We start from the raw sequence: 21,449 nt of genomic DNA, 5'->3' as shown, positions 1-21,449 counted from the left end.
CAGGAGACATCCTCCTGCCAGCACCTTCTGAACTTTATATACTTTAATGTGATCACCTCTCAATCTTCTAAATTCTAGAGTGCAGGCCCTTAGTCTACCTCAGGGCTGGTGTTCACTAGAGTTTAGAAGGATGGGAGAGAATCTGATTGAAAGGTATCAAATGCTAACAAAGCTGGATAGCCTGCAGGGAGAAAAACAAACAGAAGTTGCTGGAAAAGCTCAGCAGGTCTGGCAGCATCTGTAAAGAAAAAGTATCAGAGTTAACGTTTCGAGTCCGGTGACCCATTCTCAGAACTGCAGGGAGATTGTTTCTCTGGCTGGTGGGTCTAGAACCAGGGGACACAGCCTCAGGATACAGGGTAGACCATTTTGGACTGAGATGAGGAGGCATTTCTTCACCCAGAGGGTGGTCAATTTGTGGAATTCTTTACCACAGAAGGCCATGGAGACCAAGTCACTGAATGTATTCAGGAAAGATTTACAAGGATGTTGCCAGGGTTGGAGGGTTTGAGCTACAGGGAGAGGCTGAATAGGCTGGGGCTATTTTCCCTGGAACATCAGAGATTGAGGGGTGACCTTATAGAGGTTTATAAAATTATGAGGGGCATGAATAGGGTGAATAACCAGGGTATTTTCCCCAGGGGGAGTCCAAAACTAGAGGGGCATAGGTTTAAAGTGAGAGGGGAAAGATTTAAAAGGGACCTAAGGGGCAACTTTCTCATGCAGAGGGTGGTATGTGTATGGAACGAGCTGCCAGAGGAAGTGGTAGAAGCTGGTACAATTACAACATTTAAAAGGCATCTGGATGGATACATGACTAGGAGGGTTTAGAGGGAAATGGGCCCAATGCTGGTAAATGGGTCTAGATTAATTTAGGTTATCTGGTCGGCATGAACAAGTTGGACCGAAAGGTCTGTTTCTGTGCTGTACGACTCGCTGATTCTATGACTCCATAAAGGGATAGATACATACTAAAGGCATTGGGGATATGGGGAGAAAGTGGGATTATGGCATTGAGAATGACCATATTGAATGGTGGAGCAGGCTCAAAGGGCCTATTCCAAATGACCTCGTTTCCAAGTTTCTATCACTCCACATGGGATTGAGGGCTTTGCCAGCAGTGTATTCTCTTCTTAATAACACAGCAGTTTGCGAACTGGTCCAACTGGATGGACTAACATTAGCACAGGAAAGGCTCAGGGGAAGAGCCCAGTGGTAAGCTGCCAGCATTTGGAGTAAATTATGACTGTGGTTTGCGAAAATTATTCACGCCTGCCTTAGAGGGCTGCACCCTAATCTAACACAGCCACTGATGTTGGCCTTGTCACATTAGGTGAGACAGGACTAATGGGGCAGTCAAGTATATGATGGCCTCCTATGTGGCTGCAGTTTTGACAAGGTACTGCTAGGGGAGTTGGGACTCACTGTTTCCTCCTGGAATGAGGCTCTGCAACCTCATGATAAGCATTGGCTTCCCTGTTCCAAGCCCATTGCTTTTCTGATGTGATGATTGAACTTGACTTCTTAATTAGCCGGTAATTGTTGGGTGGGGGTGGGGGGAGGTGGTGATGGTGATGCTGGTGAGAAAGGCAAGTGGCATCAGAATGAACCATATTGTCACCAACATAGGATTATATGGGCGAACCAAATATTTTTAAACCAATTTCTCCTCCTTAGAGCCAGGGACACTGGGATGGGGTTGGAGAAACATATAAAAGGCAGCAAAAGTGGGCCATTCAGCCCATCAAGCCTGCTATGCCATTCCACAAGATCATGGCTTCCACTTTTAAATAAACAGCTTCTAACTACAAGTAAACAGTTACGAACTGTCAATATATAACTATTCTAATCAAAACTCTAACTCACCCTAATACTCTACCTACACACAGAGAGACAAAAAAAACATGGGTGTTATGGATGGAGGGAAAGATTGGGAAGCAGGACAATGGTCTCTGTCCCTGACTTCTGCTGTTCCTCGATTCTCCTTCTCCAGGTATTTTCACTGGTTTGCAAGAGGCGCAGGGTGACTGGTTCATATTTACAAAGTCTCTGACATATAGGTTAAACGGCCAAAGCTTGCAGCAACCAATGAGAGGAATAAACTGGCTTTCCTCAAGCTTGAGGCTTTTCTGAAACGGCAGAGCAAATGACAGCTCCTTCCTTTTCAGAGGTTACAATGGCTTCTGAGTAATCATTCAGCTACCTGGGAGCCAATCACATAGCTGTTGGCAAGCAGAAGGCCTGTGTCATTGATAGCTGGTTACCATTCCCCAGACCAATCAGCTCTTTGTTCTCGGCTGAATCACCCTCTGTACACATTGCCAGACTCCAGCTGATTGGCAGTAATCTGGATTTGAACAAACAGCAGTATAGACAGAACATGCAATGAGTGCTGTTAAAAGTGCAGTTATACTTCAACAATCCTTGGCTTTTAAAATAGTTCTTTTCCCATTTCAGTCCACAATCCAAAATACAGAAAAGTAACAAGTTATGGTCTTTACACAAATGACTTGTGAAATACTATGACATGCCTATATCATGACCTTAAGAGATATTACTGATTCCTGGCAATGCTACAATTTCAATTTTCAATTAGAAGCAGAAAATATTCAGTGAACTGACTTGCTGCTGAATTGTAACATGAATAAAATAACAGATGGTACAGGTTTAGCTGATTAAGTACTTGGTAAAATTCTGAAACCACCTTGGGTTTTATACAGAGGAAGAGGTTTCCAAATATCTAACCTTCTAAATGCAAATGGATATTAAAATTTTTATGAAGCACATTTCATTATATGGCCTATTAAGTAGCCTGTAAAATGTCTTACTAGTCACGTAATTTATTCAGTACTGATTTTGTTATATCCAAAATGAATCCACTCGTGTTCTCTCAGATCTCACCTAAACCAGCGTTTGCCTTTGTATCTTTTCTTTCCTTAATTTTTTTTCCCCTCTTCTCCAAATATGTAGATTCTGAACTGTTATGGTGTAGCTGGAGGCCATTTGGCCCATCATGTTTGCTTTCCAATGAGCATTATGACTTCAGAGAATCCCTACAGTGTGGGAGCAGGCCATTTGGCCCCGCTGAGTCCATACCAACCCTCCAAAGAGCATCCCACCCGGACCCATCCCATTCTTGAAACCCTGCGTTTCCCCATGTCTAATCCACCTAAGCTGCACGTCCCTGGACACTGTGGGCAGTTTAGCATTACCAATCCACCCAACCTGCACATCTTTGGGCTGTGGCAGGAAACTGGAGGCACATAATTAACTAACCCAATCTTAAATGCCTCAATTGACTGTTCCTCCACCACACTGTCAGACAGTGAGTTCCAGACCCAAACCATTCATTCTATTTTCTTACGTCGCATTAGCTACATTTGCGAATTGCTTTAAATCTGTGCCCTCCGGTTCTCGATCCATCTAAGAGTCTGAATAGTTTATCCACTTAGCGTTGTCCACTCTCTCATGAACCCTCATGATTTTGAAAACTTCTATCTGATCTTTTCTTAGCCTTCTTCACTCCAAGGAGAATGTTCCTAATCTCTTTAATCTATCCTGGTCACTGAGGCTACACACCCCTGGAAACGTTTTTGTAGATCTCTTCTCCACTGTCTCCAATGTACGCTGCTGAGCATGTTTCCCAAGTGCCAGGGACACTGTGGCGTGAGGCGCACTGACTGTGTATCAACGAATCTGACCTCCGGTAATAGACTTTCCCAGGTTAAAATCCCAACTCAACTTTGGATGAAATGGCTAAAAGCAGATCACTTTCCTCCTGTCCCACTCATGACACACCCCATTCTGTTGAAGTTATTGAAAAGGAAGATCAGGATTAGGTTGGTGGCGGAACTTTGAAACCAAGGATCAGAATTTTAAAACAAAGTGTCGTTCACAAGTGGAGACAAGTGGAGACAGCGGTATCATGGTAATGACAATGGACTAGTACTCCAGAAGCCCTGGCTAATGTTCTGGGGTCATGGGTTTGAATCCCACCAAAGCAGGTGGTGATATTTGAATTCAATAAAGAAAGTCTGGAATTAAAATCTTGCCTAGTAGGGACCATGTAACCGGTTGTCGTAAAAATATAGATTAAAAAAATGAAAGAACTGCAGATGTTGGAAACCTGAAACAAAACAGAAATTGCTGGAAAATCTCAGCAGGTCTCGCAGCATTTGGTGAGAGAAATCAAAGCTAACGTTTCAGATCCAATGACCCTCCTTCAGAAGGCTCTGAAGAAGAGTCACTGGACCCGAAACATTATCTTTAATTTCTCTCCACAGATGCTGCCAGGCCTGCTGAGATTTTCCAGCAATTTCCGTTTTTGTTGTATAACTCTGTCTGGCTCAGTTATGTTCTTTAGGGAAGAAAAGTGGCTGCCCTTACGTAGTCTGCCTGTGACCTACAGCAATGGGCTTGCCATCTTGGCAACTAGGAATGGGCAATAAATGTTGGCCTGGCCAGTGATGCCCACATCCTGTGAACGAATAAAAGAAAGATGATGGATGAGGCTTGGGATCAAATTAAAACACCAACAATTATAGTGTTAAGGATTGTAAAACCAAACTGGGTAGCTGGAGTTAAGATACAGGTCAGCTTTGTCCTAACTGAATATTGGAATAGGCTTGAGGGGTCTACTGACCCCTTCATATAGTTCTTTAGAACATTGTCACTTCCACAAAGTTTCATTTTTGTTTCATAAGTGCAGCTAAGTTTATGTTTCTATTCCAGGATCACCCGGCACCAGGTTCCTATGAAGTGCACAAGTCCTACGAGAGGACCCAAGGAAGAGGATGCAGCACCTCAAGTGAATTTACATGCAACTCTTTCCTGACCACTGTACCACGGAGTTTCAACATAGCTCGGCAGAGTGCAGATGAACCTGGTAGGTTTGAGGGCAGGTTATGGACAACATGAGTCATTATTTTAGACTTCAACCTATACATATACTGCAGAGTCAGTCTATCTATAAGATGCTGCATCACCACTCTTGATGGAGTGAGGGTCAATATCCCTAACTCTTCCTAAAATCCTTGGCAGTAACACTGCTGAATTATGTTAAGTTTTAGCTTCGAAGAGTTAGGAAATAGAATCTATATGTGTACGTTCTTCCTGACAGTGAGTCCACTGTCACTGTGATCAGTTTGTCTTTTAAGGAGTATTGTAGGAACCACATCTTCTGGCAAGGCTTTTGTATTAGCCTCTGCCTGGAAATGTGGTGGAGCAGAATCAATTGTGGCATTCACAAAGGCACTGGATCATTATTTGGATTAAAATAATGTGGAAGTGGTATGGGGAGAAAAAGCAGGAGATTGGCTCTAGGTCACTGCCCACTTAAGAAGCTGGTGCTGGCACAGTGGGCCGAATGGCCTCTTTCCGTGCTGTAGCAGTTCTGTGATTCTGCTCGAGATGTAAGGGGGTGAAGCATTCCTCTGGGCCCCTTTTCAGACCAAGGTTGACCTGAAGTTGGGGACCTTGTTAGTGTTTGGAACACGACGAGCCATCTCCACATTTTGTGGGCATTTTGCAGAGATTCTAGGCAATAACTCCAAGGGTATGGGCTGCAGAATCCATCCTCCTGCCCAGTCTGTTTTTGTGTAGGGGTGGGGCTCATGTGAGTTCCCAGCCCACCACCTGCCCACCCATGGCCAAATTAACCCACATTATACAGAGGCCGGGCAAGAACGACAGTCAGCAGCACCACCTATCATATGGAAATAAATAATAAGGGGCAGGCAGGCATGGGATTCCCTTTTCTTACAGAATTGTTTAGACAGTGGCAAGCAATTGGGTTCAGCTCTTTACCCATTGGAAGCACCCCACCTACCCCTGCCACCCAGAGAAGGTAGAACACCACCCCACCCTCTTCTTTCCAACTCAACCATACTACAAAACCCAGCCCCCAGCCCCTGAAGTGTTAGATATCTCCCTGTTCAAACCAGGCTGAGACTGCTAGAGATGTGAACAGCTCTGGAGCGAGGGGTTCCTCCCTTAGACAGGCAGAATTTCTACTATCCATCAAAGTTACCCTGTCAGCAGTGTATCTATTCATCCTCTCAGCTGGCTGTCTGCTTTCCTTATGGACACTCAGCCCATCCTTCTCTACACGCACAGTGATCCTAAAGTGGAAACATAAACTTAGCTCCACTTACGAAACAAAAATTAAACGTTGTGGAAGTGACAATGTTCTCACTATCTCACCCTTTTCCTCTCAAGATGCATTTCTTTTCCTTCAGAATTCAGAATTTGATATCCTTTTGAAAGCCTTTATTAAATATGCCTCCATTAAGGGGCAGCACGGTGTCTCAGTGGTTACACTGCTGCCTCACAGTGCCAGGGACAGGAGTTTGATTTCACCTTCGGGCGACTGTCTGTGTTGAGCTTGCACATTCTCACCCGCGTCTGCGTGGGTTTCCTCTGGGTGCTCCGGTTTCCTCCCACTGTCCAACGATGTGCAGGTTAGGGTGGATTGGTTGTGCTAAATTGCCCACAGTGTCCAGGCTAGGTGGGTTAGCCATAGGAAATGCATGGTTACAGGTGTAGGGTGGGTCTGGGTGGGATGCTGTTTTGGAGGGTCAGTGTGGACTCAAATGGCCTGTTTCCACACTTATGAACACAGTCTCATGTTGCCATTGCTTCTTTTACTGGTCTATGTCCTCTGGCTTTTGACCCTTCCAGCAATGGGAATAATTTCCTGGAATGGAAATAATCTCCAGGAATAGGAATAATTTCTAGGAATTTGAGTAATTACTCAATTTACAGGAAATAATCACCTTTGTTTACATATGGAAGGGACTTTACGTTTATTTTAGAGGCTCCTAAAAAAGTCAGGCTCAATTTTCGCACAAAGATTTTTTCAGTTATCTTTGGGGCTACTGATCTCTTTTTGTGCCCATGAAATAGGTATCATCAGGTCTGGTGCCCACCCAGCAACTTCATATTAACTGGGACTGCCTGGCCGGTAAAAACTGAATACTGATGGGGCCGTTATTGTTGATTTTAAATTTGTGTTACATTTCCTCATTCAGCTGGATTAATGAGAACGTGCCTTTTACACACGACATCCATTTTTGGAAACAGTGTTTGTGTCAGGGTTCAGTGATAATGTTAATGCAAAGCAACACAAATAGTAAAACCATTGGACGCATTGCGAACACTTTGCTGCTACACAGAGTGTGGTCGTCTAAAGAAATCACATTAACTGGCCTGTCTAATGAGAGTTTGTAACAACAGTTACACTGGAGTGAGAAAAGGGGGAGGGAAAAAAAGGTTCTTTAGCACTGCAGTTAATAATTTATAAAAGTCTGCATTATGTGTCATTAACTGTTTCCTTGGTAAATGTAATAGAGTTCTAGCTTTGAGGCCAATCAACAATCCTTGCGTAGATTTGTTATTTTCAGAGTTGAAATATTTGCTAGTTTCCAGGTATAGCAGGTAATAGGGGAGGGCAAGTGGAATTTTGGCACTTATTGCCAACAGAATAGTGTATAAAAGTAGTGATGTGTTGCTGCAACTGTACATATCATTAGTGAGACGGCACCTGGAGTATTGTGAGAAATTTTAGTCCCCTGACTTGAGGAGGAATATAATTGTTTTGGAGGCAGTTCAGACGAGGTTCACTATGTTGATTCCAGAGATGAGAGGTTTGTCTTACAAAGAGAGATTGCACAGTTTAGGCCTATATTCTGTGGAGGTTAGACGAATGAGAGAAGATCTAATGGAGGAGTATAAGATGCTAAAGGGGATTGACAAAGTAGACATAGAGAGGATGTTTCCTAATGTGGGGCAATCTAGAACGAGAGGTCACTGTTTTAGGATAAAGGATAGCAGATTTAAAACAGAGAAGAAGAAGAATTAGTTCTGTCAAAGTTTTGTGAATCTGTGGAATTTACTCCCCTGGAGTGTGATGGACGCCAGAACATTGAGTAAATTTAAGAAGAGATAATCTTTTTGTCATAGAATCCCTACAGTGTGGAAACAGGCCCTTCGGCCCAACAAGTCTATACCAACCCACAGAGCATCCCACCCAGACCCATCCCTCTATAACCCACCTAATCTACACGTCCCTGAACATTATGGGTAATTTAGCATGACCAATCCACCTAGCCTGCACATCTTTGGTCTGTGGGAGGTCCCGGAGCAACCACAGGAAACCCACACAGACAGTCACCCAAAGGTGGAATCAAACCCAGGTTCCTGGCCCTGTGAGGTAGCAGTGCTAACCACTGAGCAACTGTGCTGCCCCTTTTAGTTAGTGATGGGTTGAAGAGTTATGGAGACCAGACAGGAGAGTGGAGTTCAGGCCAAATTAAGATTAGCTGTGATCATATTAAGTGGTGGTACAGGCTTGAGGGGCTGAATTGCCTACTCTTACTCCTAATTGTTATGGTTTTATGCGCATACATATTTGCTATTGTTGAACACCAGGCTTTCTGTGAACCAGTGCAATTGGACAATGTTTTAGAAAATATATTATTGTACAACAATATTATTTAGCATTAAAACTATTCCTTACTATATTTAAGAATGATAACCTAGTGCGGAGCTGACAATGGGCAGATCGCAAGAAAATGAGGTATCTTGAATTCGAACGTCTAGTTCAGCACTTGCCTATAAAAGGGAAGGTCACCATACTCCTATTCTCTAATGAGAGAGCAGTCCTGTGGTCCACTAGGACTATGTGACTCTGCCTTCACTTTGTATTGGGAGCTATTTAGTTCATGCGCAGTGCACCCTTAATACAAAGCAACAATCTTTTTCTCAAACCAGTATTTGACCAAAATGCCCAAAGTTCTCCCTATTTGTTCTAGGCATGGGCTTTTAGATTTTACTTCATTATATAGATGCAAAATGTCAAAGTCCTTACATCAGTAGATTAAGGCTGAGGACATTTCGGGTTGGTAATTCTTCTATCAACTTCAATATCCTAACTGGGTGCAGTGCGCTTCAGATTTTGTAAATGATTTTTATTTGTTTCAATCCAGATTTTTGGTTTTGAATTCCTGTCAGTCCCACAATACAAAAAAAAAGTTTTTTTTTCAAAGGCTATGGGGAGAGAGCAGGAATAGGGGACTGAGTTGGATGATCACCCACGATCCTATTGAATAGCGGAGCTGGGTTGAAGGGCTCAATGGCCTTCTCTTGCTCCTATTTTCTAAGTTTCTGTGTTTTTTGTTGCGGTGCCCCAGCAAATTAAATTTCTGGCAGTATTGATGTGATAGCACTATGTTCTACCAATTACTCGTCTTAAAATCATATTCTGTTCTGGAGGAATATAGGAATTTAGGAACAGGGAATAGGCCATTTCAGCCCATTAAACCAGCACCACCCTACCATTAGAACGAGGCTGATCATCTACATCAATTCCAATTCTCTTTGTACCAGTTATAGACACTGTATGACATGTTCCTGGTAAGTGTCATCCATGAATAAACGAAAATCAACATTGTACTTTGGGAAAGTGAATTAAACTTAAGGCAGCGGTCTGGAGAGGGCCATAAAGTCTATTAAGTTCACTGCCTCCCATTGGGTTAATAGGAATTGAATTGTTTCCTGATGTGAAAGACTATATTGTTGTACCACTCACTTGTGATTCTTTAGTACCATCCTTATCCCTTTGTGAGTGGGTAGTCGAATCTCACATTAATATCAATTTGCTGAACCTGTCTCGAGAAATGCCGTTTGGCTGTAGTGGGATTTGGATGCATTGGGTCTATCTCAACTGCCATTTGACAGTAACCTAGCAATGTTTGGAAGAATGAGTGGTGATCTTTTACAGGCCTTGACAGGGGAAATGGTGGGAAGATGTTTCCCCTGGCTAGAGAATCTAGACCTTTTTATTTCAAAAATATACTTTATTCATAAAAATGTCTTTTTATATATATATAAAATCATAAACATGGTTCGGTTCTGTACAGGAACATATCAAGGAAACAAACAAACATTGGACTTTCACTCTATCCAAACAAAGCAAAGGCATCTCTTACTTGAACCAGACTATATTTACATATATTTGAGGTGCCAGGAGGGTCCGATAACTGAATGGACCCACAGTTACCTTCAGCAGGAAGACCTCAGACATTGGTTTTTCCCCACTGCACCTTGCAGCAGCTGCCCCAAGCTTTAATGTATCCCTCAGCACGTAGTCCTGGACCTTGGAATGTGCCAGTCTGTAACACTCAGTCAGGGTCACCTCCTTGCTCTGGAAAACCAACAAGTTTCGGGCAGACCAGAGAGCGTCTCTCACTGAGTTCATGGTCCTCCAGGCGAAGTTGATGTTTGTCTTGGTGTGCGTCCCAGGGAACAGCCTGTAGAGCACAGAATCCTGCATCAAGGAGCTGCTAGGGACAAACCTTGACAAAAAACCACTGCATCTTTCTCCAGATTTCCTTTGCAAAGGCACATTCCAGCCAGAGATGGGTGATAGCCGCTACCCTCCTTGCAGCCGTTCGAGAGCAACGTGAGGTGGCGAAGACCAACTGGGTGTACAAGAAAGATCTCACAGGTCGTGCACTTCTCACCACAAGCTAAGTGATGCCTTGGTGCCTGTTGGACAGTTCTGGTAATGAGGGCATGCTGCCAAATGACTTTGATAATCTGCCCAGGGAACTCTTGCTACAGGATTGGTGTGGTCATAGTCGCTGGGTAAGTAGTTGGCTGTTTGGGATTGAGATGAAGAAACCATTTCTCACACAGACGGTTGTGAATCATTGTAGCTGCCTATCCCAGGGGACTGTGGATGTGCAGTTATTGAATATATTTCAGACAGCTATCAATAGACTTTTGAGCATTAATGGGAACTGAGAGTTATGGATATTGAGCAGGAAAATGAAGTTGCGATAGGGAACCAGGCATGACCTTATTGGATAGTGGAGTGGGCTCAAGATGCTATACAGGTCCTGCCTGCTTCTAGATCTTGCCTTCTAAATGGGAATAACCATTCCAATATAACTTCTTAGTTTTGCTTGGACGTGGGATGTCATTTAAATTATCACTTTGTTATTAGAAATCCGATTAAGTCTGCAACTGTAAGTGACCACGAATGCAGCAAGATTTGGGTACTTATTGCAGCTCTTGGGTTGGGGAGGAAGTTGGTTTCTGCGTGGAAACAAATGGTTTAGTGGAATTATTTCTTTTAGGCTAACCTCCACATTTGCCATTATTAGAAATTTGAAGTCAGATACTCCAACAACGTTATTGGTCCTTTTATTTTTCTAAGCTCACATGAGCTGAATACACAATCTCTTCACCTTGTGTCTGATTCTTCCAATCTGCAATTGCTTTAAGTCATTTTTTCCCTCCTGTTCATTGTTGAAACCTTGTTTGAAAATAAAGAGAAAAGTTTATGATGGTTTTAAATTTTGATGATGATACTCTAGTTGGGCTGTATGATCACATGTATCTGGGTTCAAAAAGGGTCAATCTCTGTGTACTTTACGATGATGTGCTATTAATGCACTATTAGATAAGAATTGAGACAAGACCACAACGGTAAGCAGATGGTAAATGAGCTGCTACTGTGTCCTTAATGATACATATTAAAGTGAGTTTAACCACTTTAGCTGTGCTGACTGATTGGATTCTCCCATTAAGGAGCAGTGCAGACTGAATGACGACAGCTGTGAAAAACCATTAGTTGCTGCATCTGTTTGTCAGTTTACTGTTTGCTTCAGAAGGCTTGCTTACTCTCTTCTGGAATTATTGAGTAGGCTACCGTGTAATTAAATGCTCAATTTCGTTTTCTCTTTGCTGAAAAATACCATTTTTGCTCAGTACAGCAATTGAAAAGACCAGCATCAGACAGGACCAGGGCGTCACTGAGTACTTTGCATTAACCCACAGACAGCACGCAGGTTATTTGTTGTAGACGGCAGTGACACATTTAACATATTAGTTCTGTTTCCTTTTTCACAATTTTGCTAGCAGTGACTACATTTCAATACTGCATCAATAGCTCTGAAGTTCTTTGGGACACTCTGCAGCAATAAAAGATGCTAAAGAATTGCAAATCTTTCTTTACAATGTATTCGTAGCACGTAAACACATCTGTAGCTTAGGAGATAATGGATTGAAACATGCACATATTCACCACAGCTGAAGGCAGTGTTATGATGCACAGAAACTGATGAATCATAATGTTGGTGGGGACAGTGTATATAATTGGTTGGAGGGTTTCTGTGTATGCTGGTGGCATCCTCACCTCTGAGTCAGGAGAACTCAGTTCAAGTCCCACCTCCTGCAGAGGTCTGTTGTTATACATATACATTCAGAAGTGAAGTCATATCGACCTTGAAACGTTAACTCTGAGTCTGTCTCCACAGATGCTGCCGGACTTGCTGAGTTTCTCCAATGTTCTCTGTGGCAGTCACAGCGTGTTCAAACAGGTTGATTAAAGATCCCTATAATCTATTGAGAAAGTGTTGGGTGGACAGTCGGTTGAATCAGAAGCATAGAAGGTCAAAGATTCCTGCCCCGAGTCTCATTGTGACCCTTAAACCTGCACCACATCTTGTGGAAGCTGCATACTGCAGCCATAGTGTGTGGTGATTGAGAGAATGCAGATTTAGGATATTGGAAGGGATGTAGCTTGGTCCTGGATGGTGTTGAGCTGAACACCTTGACATTCATAAATTCCGAAAATATCTCCCTAAAACTCAACATTTTCCTCGTCCTTCTTTAGGTCACTCCTTAAAAGCTGTTTATTTGGACAGTGTTGGTTACCTACCCCAATGCCTCCTTAAGTGGCTTAGCATTGAATATTGTCCAATTGCTGTCCTGTGAAATACCAGAGTACAATTCTCTATGTCAAAGTTGCCATATAAATGCAAGTAGTTGGCATTATTGTTTGCACAATTGTATCATCTTCGCGAATTACAACTCAGTGAAATTGCTTATGTCATTGTAAATGGAATTGCATTGTAGTCGTGTATATTATAAATAGTTTATTTTGAATAACAGAGCCTGATGTCTGAGTGTGGTTCAATACTGCAAAGTCAACAGTTAGAGCCACACAGACAACTTTTCAATTACCTTCTAATGTCATGGGGTGTGAAGAAATGAAGAACTGCATCAAGAGCACAATGAAAGGGGAGATTCCAAATTGTTCTCCAGTCAGAGAGCTTTCTGTGTAACTTTCTTTCAAAACTTGAAAAGAATCATGGAATCCCTATTTTGTGGAAACAGGCCATTCTGCCCATCAAGTCCACACCAATCCTCTGAAGATCCACCTTGATCCAGACACCCAGATCCACCCCTGCATTTCCCATGACTAACCCACCCAGCCCTGGACACTACAGGGCAATTTCCTATGGCCAATCCACCTAACCTGCACATCAGGAAGAAACCCCTGCAGACAAGGGAAAATGTACAAACTCCACACAGGCAGTTGCCCTAAGGTGGAGTTGAACCTGGATCCTTGGCACTGTGAAGCAGCAGTGCTAACCACTGAGCCACCATGCTATCCAGAAAGAGCTTGCATTTATGTAGTGATTTGCCCAAACAGAATGTTCCTCTGTGATTGGCAGCCAATGAAATACTTTATGACTTGATGAAAGTAGCCACTTTGGTAATGTAGGACACGCGGCAGACAACATGCGATACACAGCAAGATCCCAGAAACAGTAACATGATGGTGGCTCAGCAATTTGATTTTTAGTGATGCTGGAGGTAAATATTGGCTAGCACACCAGTTTAATGCTCCAGCTTAACTCCCAAACAGTGTATGGGATCTTCTGTGATCACTTGAGAGGGCATCTGGGGCCTTGGTTTTACAGTCTTGTCTGAAGACAGACTGAGATGAAAACTTTGAATTAATGCGTTCAAGTTGGGTCGAGAGACTGGAAGGGGGACTTCCAGAATTTAAAATCTCTAGATAATCAGACCTTGTTTCTTTCATTTATTCTGAAAAATCAGTGAAGAATACACTCCGACCTGATATAGCCATTCTGTCTATGGATCACAAGGAGGCCGTTCTGCCCATTCTGCTTAAATGTGCTATCCATTCTCTGCTTGGTTTGTCCCCAGTGCCCTGTGATTTTTGTTTCCGTTCATATATTTATCAGCTGTAGAGTTTGAAAATTATTGTTGAATCTACTTCCTCCAGCTGTTCAAACAGGGTGATCGCAGCAACTGTCTGTTTAAAGTTATCTATCCTCATGTCCTCTAGCTCCAGATAGGGTTTTGTTTGTCCCTCCTGAGATCCAGTTTCCATTGGACAACTTGCATTTATATATCATCCCAGGATGTCTCAAGGCACCTTATACTGAATGAATTACTTCTGATGCTTGAAAGAATCCATAAACCTCCAAATGTGAGTTGACTCAACCTGATCACAGTGTTTCCCACGTGTCAAACTGTTTTACTGCTACTTAATGTTTTGTTTTGTACAAATGTATCCCTATTTAAGATTCAAATCAAACTCAGCAGCATTAGCTGAAAAGAATAGCTTTAGTCTCACTTAGTGGGCACCAGCCTTGTTATTCATTGTAATCAGTGGGTTGTAACTTGGAAATTAGTGGCAGGCACTTCTTAGAATGCAATAAAGTGTTAACGAACCTTTGTGACACACTGTAATATTAGGCCACCTGCTATGGTGTCAGTAAGGGTAGATACTAGCAGCCTCATTGTCTACGTGCGAGGTAAAAGTCAGGGTTCCTATATCTAGACCCCAAAGAACAGGATTTAAAGTTAAAGGAAGGAACATTGAAGTTTACGTAGTGTCCCACACAATCTCAGGACACCCAAAAGCACATGTCAATCAATGAAGTATTCTTGAATTGTAGCATAGGACATGGTGCAGTAGTGGAATTGCTCTGAATTTGTAATCCTGTGGCCTAGGCACAGTTTCAAATCACACAATGGGAGGCAATGGCCTTGCGGTATCATCACTGGACTGTTAATCCAGAGACCAGCTGATGTTATGGGAGCTTGGGTTCGAATCCTGCTACAGTAGATGGTGGAATTTGAATTCAACAAATATCTGGAATTAAGAATCTAATGATGACTGTGAATCCATTGTTGATTGTCAAAAAAACCCATCTGGTTCACTAATGTCCTTTAGGGAAAGAAACTGCCATCCTTACCTGGTCTGGCCAACATGTGACTCCAGACCTACAATCTGTCAATTCCTGCCAGAAAATTTTCAATGCATCCACAGCCTTTTTAGGAAAGATTTCCATGACCCTTTGAGCTGCGAGGAGGATGCAGAAATGCTTCAGTGTGATTTGGACAAACTGAATGTGTGGGGAAATGCATGGCAGATGAATTCTAATGTGGACAAATGTGAGGTTATCGCTTTGGGAGCAAAAACAGGATGGCAGATTATCTGAATGGCTGTAAATTGGGAGAAGGGAATGTGCAACCAGACCTGGGTGTCCTCACACCCTGAAAGTAAGCATGCAGGTGCAACAGATGGTGAAGAAAGCAAACAGCCTGTTGGCCTTCATAGCATTGTGGTTGACTCTTAACTGCCCTTTGGGCAATTAGGGATGGGCAATAAATGCTGGCCTAGTCAGAAACCCCCTATCCCGTGAATGAATAAAGGAAAAAAAAAGGGATCTGGTGGAAGTTATATTCAATTAGTAAATCAGGAATATAAATCTTGTCTCAGTGATGGTGGCCATTACAGCTTTCATCACTGTTTAAAAACCCATCTGGTTCACTCACCCACTCATTTTCCTTCAGTAAGGAAACTTTCTGTCTGTCCCAGGTCATAGAGTCATAGAGCTGTGCAGCATGGAAACAGACCCTTCGGTCCAACTCATCCACGCTGACTGGTCTAAATTGCACTTGATACCAGACCTATAGCAAAGTGGCTGACTCTGAAATGACCCCTGCAAACCATTCAGTTCAATGCGATTGGGACAAAAGCTGGATTTCCCAGTGATGCCCATACCCAATGACAGAATAAAAATAAATTTGCTTACATCAAGCTCTGTTAATCTGATTACGACAAGGTAGTCTGTTCTTAATCATCTTGATGAAGGGATAAATGTTGTTAAGGACACCGGGAGGGGTGGGGAGTTATGGTTGCTCCCCTGTTGTATTAAAAAAAAACCCAGAGGGTCTGTTACACCCAGCTCCAAAGAGCAAAGAGGGCCTCAGTTTAATACTACATATGAAACATGATGCCTCCAACTGTGCAGCATTCCCTCAATACTGCAAATTGGCGAGAGTTTTGCACTTGCATCTCTGGAGTGGGTCTTGATCACACAACCTTCTGCTTCAGAGATGAAAGCATGACTAACAGAGCCATTTGCGGATCACCAGGATTGCTGATTCCAAAGTTCAGTTACCTGGCAACACTCAACGTGATTTTCCCTTCGGGGAGTAACATCCATTTGGACAAAGAAACTGCAGTTGAGTAGTATCATAGGTGAGGGCTTGAGTCTTCACTTCTTCTTGAAAACATTCAATGTTTTGTCCTCAACTGCTTTCCGTGGCAGAATTCCTCAGGCTCCCCACTCTCTGACTGAAGACATTTCTCCACATCTCAGTCCTAAATAGCCCACCCCATATCCTTAGATTGTGACACCTGGTTCTGGACTCCGCTGTCATTGGGAACATTCTTCGTGGTGTTTACCCTGTCTAGTCCTGTTAGAATTTCATGGTTTCTGTGAGATCTCCCCTCATTCTTCTAAACTACAGTGAATGTAAACCCAAATGATCCAGTCTGTCTTCAACTATCAGTCTTGCTGTCCCAGGATTCAGTCTGTTAAACCTTTACTGCACTCCCTCAAAACCAGAAAGTCCTTCCTCAGATAAGAAGGTCAAAATTGCATGCAATACTCCAGGTATGCTCTCACCAACGCCCTGTATAACTGCAGGAAGACAACCTCATTCCTGTACTCGAGTCCTCTCGCTATGAAGGCCAACAGGCTGTTTGCTTTCTTCACCATCTGTTGCACCTGCATGCTTACTTTCAGGGTATGAGGACACCCAGGTCTGGTTGCACATTCCCTTCTCCCAATTTACAGCCATTCAGATAATCTGCCATCCTGTTTTTGCTCCCAAAGTGGATAACCTCACATTTGTCCACATTAGAATTCATCTGCCATGCATTTCCCCACACATTCAGTTTGTCCAAATCACACTGAAGCATTTCTGCATCCTCCTCGCAGCTCAAAGGGTCATGGAAATCTTTCCTGAAAAGGCTGTGGATGCTGTGGGTTGATTAAAAATTTTCCGGCAGGAATTGAGAGATTGTTGTTAGGCAGGGGGATTAAAATCTGTGGAACCAAGGAAACAGGATGGAGTGAAGATGTGGCTCATGAATGGGGTGAGCAGGCCTGAGAGATTGAATGCCCTCCTCCTCCTCCTGTGCAATTTCTTTCCATGACTTCCCTTTTACTACCTGGCAGCAACAGTGTCCAGGGATCCCAAGGCTGCGGCACATCACACTGGTGATTACTGAGACAACAAGGTGCAGGGCTGGATGAACACAGCAGGCCAAGCAGCATCATAGGAGCAGAGAGGCTGACGTTTCGGGCCTAGACCCTTCATCAAATTACTGTGTTAGTTTTACAACCCCACCCCTTCACACTTTTCTGTAGCTGCATAAATAACGACCAATGATTTCCGACTTGTTCCAAAAACCATGGAAGAATCAATGAAATCTATTGGATGCCACCAAACCTAATTAGTGCACAGCCCAGCAGGTAACACCGAGAGGTACCAAGCTGTATTCAGATTGCACTATTGAAAGCACAGAGGCTACATCTGCCCTGTTCTTTCATCTGTAGTAAAGAGGATTGGATAAATATGTGAAGGAGAAGGCACTGCAGCGATATGGGGAAGGAGCATGGCGACTTGGATTACTCAGCACAAACTCAATGGACCGAGTGGCCGCCTTCCGCTCCACTGTATGATTTGCTAAGGAAGGGTGGGCTGGGGGTTTGACCCCCCTCCTCCACCTCCAGTCTGTGTGGGATCTGCCAATGGCCCGGAGAGCAAAGGAAATAGTGTGGCTGTGCCTTTTTGAAAAATGTCTCAACTTGTTTTGGCCTATAGGTTGACATGAATGGTTAAATGTAGCCAAAGAGATGCATCATCACAAATCTAGTCAGTGAATCTTACGGGAGGAGGACACTTGGCCTGCCAAACCTTTGCCTGCTCTTTGGAAGCAGTAGCTAATTTGTTCCATTCCCCTTGCTCTTTCCCTGCAAATCCTGCAAATCTTTCCTTTTCAGATGCAATTCAATATTCAATTTCCTAAGTTACTGTCGAACGTCATCAACTGCACATTCAGATAACACATTCTCGATTATAGTACTTCACTGCTTAAAGAAATCCTCTTTGTATCTCCAGCATTTATCTCAAATCTGTGCCCTTTGTCTACTGATCGCTCTGCCACTAAGGGAGTTTGTCCTGATTTCCTCCAACCAGACTCCTCCTCAAATGGGAACACCTCTATTCAATCCTTTTTTTTAATCTTCTCTTCCCTGGTGAGGAGCAAGGCCAATCTGTGCAGTTTCTCAACATCACTGAAGTCCGTCAGAGCTGGTTCCATCCTGGTAAATCTACTCAAACAGACTTTTTTTTCTAAATGAAGGTGTCCTCTGATTGTGATATTTTAGAGACCTCTACGTTTTGGGCAGAAATGACCTCTACTTTGATCTGTTGAACAACGAAGGAAATAACAGTTTATTGAGTTGGAGAGTAGTCATTGTATTCTGCACACAGCTCTGTAATCCCTATCCAGGAATGTCATCAACTATTTACTCCACTTTTAACCACAATGCCCATTCAATTCCTGACAGATTGAATGTTGCAGCTGTTGAACTTAATGACCGTTATTGGTATCTCTACCTTGCCTGTGTCTGCAGATATATTTTATTGGCCAGAATTGACTGGAGGCAGTGTGGCTATGTAAGAATAAATGGGGAAAAGGCCAGGAGGCTTTGACAGCTCTGCTCGACTGTACTGTACTAAATCTTAATAATACTTAATGTTTTCTGCTGACAGTACAGTAACATGAGGAACCTGCAGACAATGCACCATGTGGAGTGGGTTTGATTAAATTTGAGGCTTAAATTGTAGTGAAAGCGCCAGGAACTGTCTGAGGCTCCTTTCTTCAGAGAAGAGGTGGCCTGGCCGAGGTGTTTAAAATAACATCAGGCTTTTAGTCATTTTAATTATGGCTGGCACCACATCCAGGGCCTTAAAAATTAAATAGCCATGAATGAATCCAATTAGGAGCTCAAGAGAAAGTTCTTTACTGCAGACAGTGGTGAGAATGTGAATTTGCCACTGCAAGGGGCACAGATGGGAATGGCTTGGATTTAAGAGGAAGACAAAAAAAAGTACGAGGCAAAAAGGAACAGAGGGATATGATGGTGGGGGAGTGGGGGGAGGTGGGGGTTGAGAAAAAAAGAGGAGGAGCTCGTGATTGCCCTGTTTTTGTGCTGTGACTTCTGTTTAATTCTTGGAAAATAAAAACCACTGATCAATTTAAATTGGGGGAGTGCAAGAGGCGACAATTAGAGGGATACAGGCGTCTCAGAAAAGAGGAGGTTAAAGAGACAGGGAACATTGCAGCAGGAGTAGGCCATTCAGCTCCTGAAGCCTGCTCTGCTATGTTAGATCATCTACCTCAATGCCATATTCCTGCACTATCATCATTTCTTCCTTTGATGTCATTAGTATCTGGAAATCTAACAATCTCTGTCTTGACCATACTCAGGGACTGAGCTACCATAGCCCTCTGGGGTAAAAGATTCCAATAATTCACCACTCTCTGAGTGAAGAGGTTCCTCCTCATCTGAGTCCTAAACAGTTTGCCTTTTAGTCTGAGACTGTGTTCCTGGCTCTAGACCCCACAGTCAGGGAAAAAGCATCCTTCCTGCATCTCCTCTGGCTATCCCTTTCAGAATGCTGCATGTTGAAATAGGAATCGAATGCTTTAATTACTTTGCCAAATATTGCCACTCCTTCTGTAATGCATTGTCTGACAGCAACAATGCCACCAACTGTGTACAACAATACACTCACCTGGTCCTTAAGTGGCTTCTTAACAAGAAGCATGAATCTGCAGAGCCATTGATACCAATTTATCCTTTTCAGGGCCCTTGCTATTTTTTAGTGGGTTGGGAAAAGGTAAGTGTTTCTCCGTTATTGAGTTATTTTCCATGCAGACTATAGCAACTCAATTATTCCAATGTTTCCCACCCTATTCCTTGTGTTGTGGTTTGATTTATCGTAGTCATGTGTACCTAAGTACAGTGAGAAGCTTTGTTTTGTGAGCAATACAGGTAGATCATAGCAAACAAGGACATAGAGATCAAGGGGCGCTTAGACAGAGCGAGGCATATGGGTTACACTGCACAGGAGGTGCACAAAGCAAGATCACCTAGAATTTAGGTTTAAAAGTGTGGAACGGTTATAAGAAATGTTAGAATAAGATCTGCTGTAGGGAGCTCGCAAAGAGTTGACCAGTGTCAGTGCCATCTTGTTGTGTGGGTGTCCTCTGTTATGTCTATTGTTTCCTGATTTATGGGAACTTATTATACACCACTGTCAATCAATTTCTTTCTGTTGCTAGCCATGTACTTAGCTGTGTCCTTCTCCTGTTCTTTCTTCAGATTCTGTATGAGCTTTCCTGTTCCATGGTTCGGTGCCTATGTCTTCTTTGGTATCTGACATTAATCCGCACCGACCACAGATTTGCGTGTGTTTGTGTAATGTCCCCACCTCTGGGTTTGGATTGCTGGGTGATCCTCATGGCTTCACTTTAGGCTTGTATTGTCCACTTGCAGTTCCATGGGTCTGGTCACTGTAGCCACCATGTAGTAATGTGCGATCTGCAGTGTTGTGAGCACAGTAACAGGCTTTATTGAACATGCCCATATGCAGAGAATGGTAGGAATGTACCTTGTATCTGGATCCAGGATCAGACTGCCTGCAGTCTGATGCCAGTATGAGACAGCTCCATTTGTAAATGCTCAGTGGCTCTACTTAGAATAAGGGTATAATTCCCTATGCTCTACAGCTTGTTAGGGGCATCTCAGAGGAGAGTTAATAGTCAACCTCATTGTGGAGAGTCTGGAGTCACATTCAGGCCAGGCAGGGTGAGGGTGGGATTTTACAACTGTTAATGATGACTATTATGGCTACCATTGCTGAAACTAGCTTTCAATGCCAGATTCATTAATTCAATTTAACTTCCGTGGTGGAGTTTGAACTTGAGGCCCTAGAGTTTTAGCTGGGACTTTGGATTAATCTTCCAAGTGATGTGGCCTCTATGCCATCATTCTCTGTGTATGTTTTTGTGTGTGTGTGTGTGTGTGAGAGAGAGCGTATGTGTGACAGAGAGAGAGAGAGTGTGTGTGTGTGTGTGTGTATGTTTTTGTGTGTGTGTGAGACAGTCTATGTGTGTATGTGTGAGAGGGAGAGAAATTATGTGTGTGAATGAGAGAGAGAGTGTGTTTGTGTGTGTATGACAGAGAGTGTGTGTG

General features: G+C 43.1%; 1 protein-coding gene across 1 annotated transcript in view; it reads left to right on the top strand.

Moving 5' to 3' along the window:
• stpg2 (sperm-tail PG-rich repeat containing 2) overlaps positions 1 to 21,449 on the top strand; it is a 311,631-nt gene that overhangs the window by 156,673 nt on the left and 133,509 nt on the right. The window contains exon 10 of the mRNA XM_048612036.1: positions 4,732 to 4,885. Within this exon, the coding sequence (XP_048467993.1) occupies positions 4,732 to 4,885 (154 nt within the window). The remainder of the gene's footprint in view (positions 1 to 4,731; positions 4,886 to 21,449) is intronic.

Source organism: Rhincodon typus, chromosome 1 (assembly GCF_021869965.1).
Source record: "Rhincodon typus isolate 14 chromosome 1, sRhiTyp1.1, whole genome shotgun sequence".
Lineage (NCBI taxonomy): Eukaryota > Metazoa > Chordata > Chondrichthyes > Orectolobiformes > Rhincodontidae > Rhincodon > Rhincodon typus.
The sequence above is the reverse complement of the archived record's forward strand: the minus strand, read 5'-3'. Positions and strand labels throughout refer to the sequence as shown.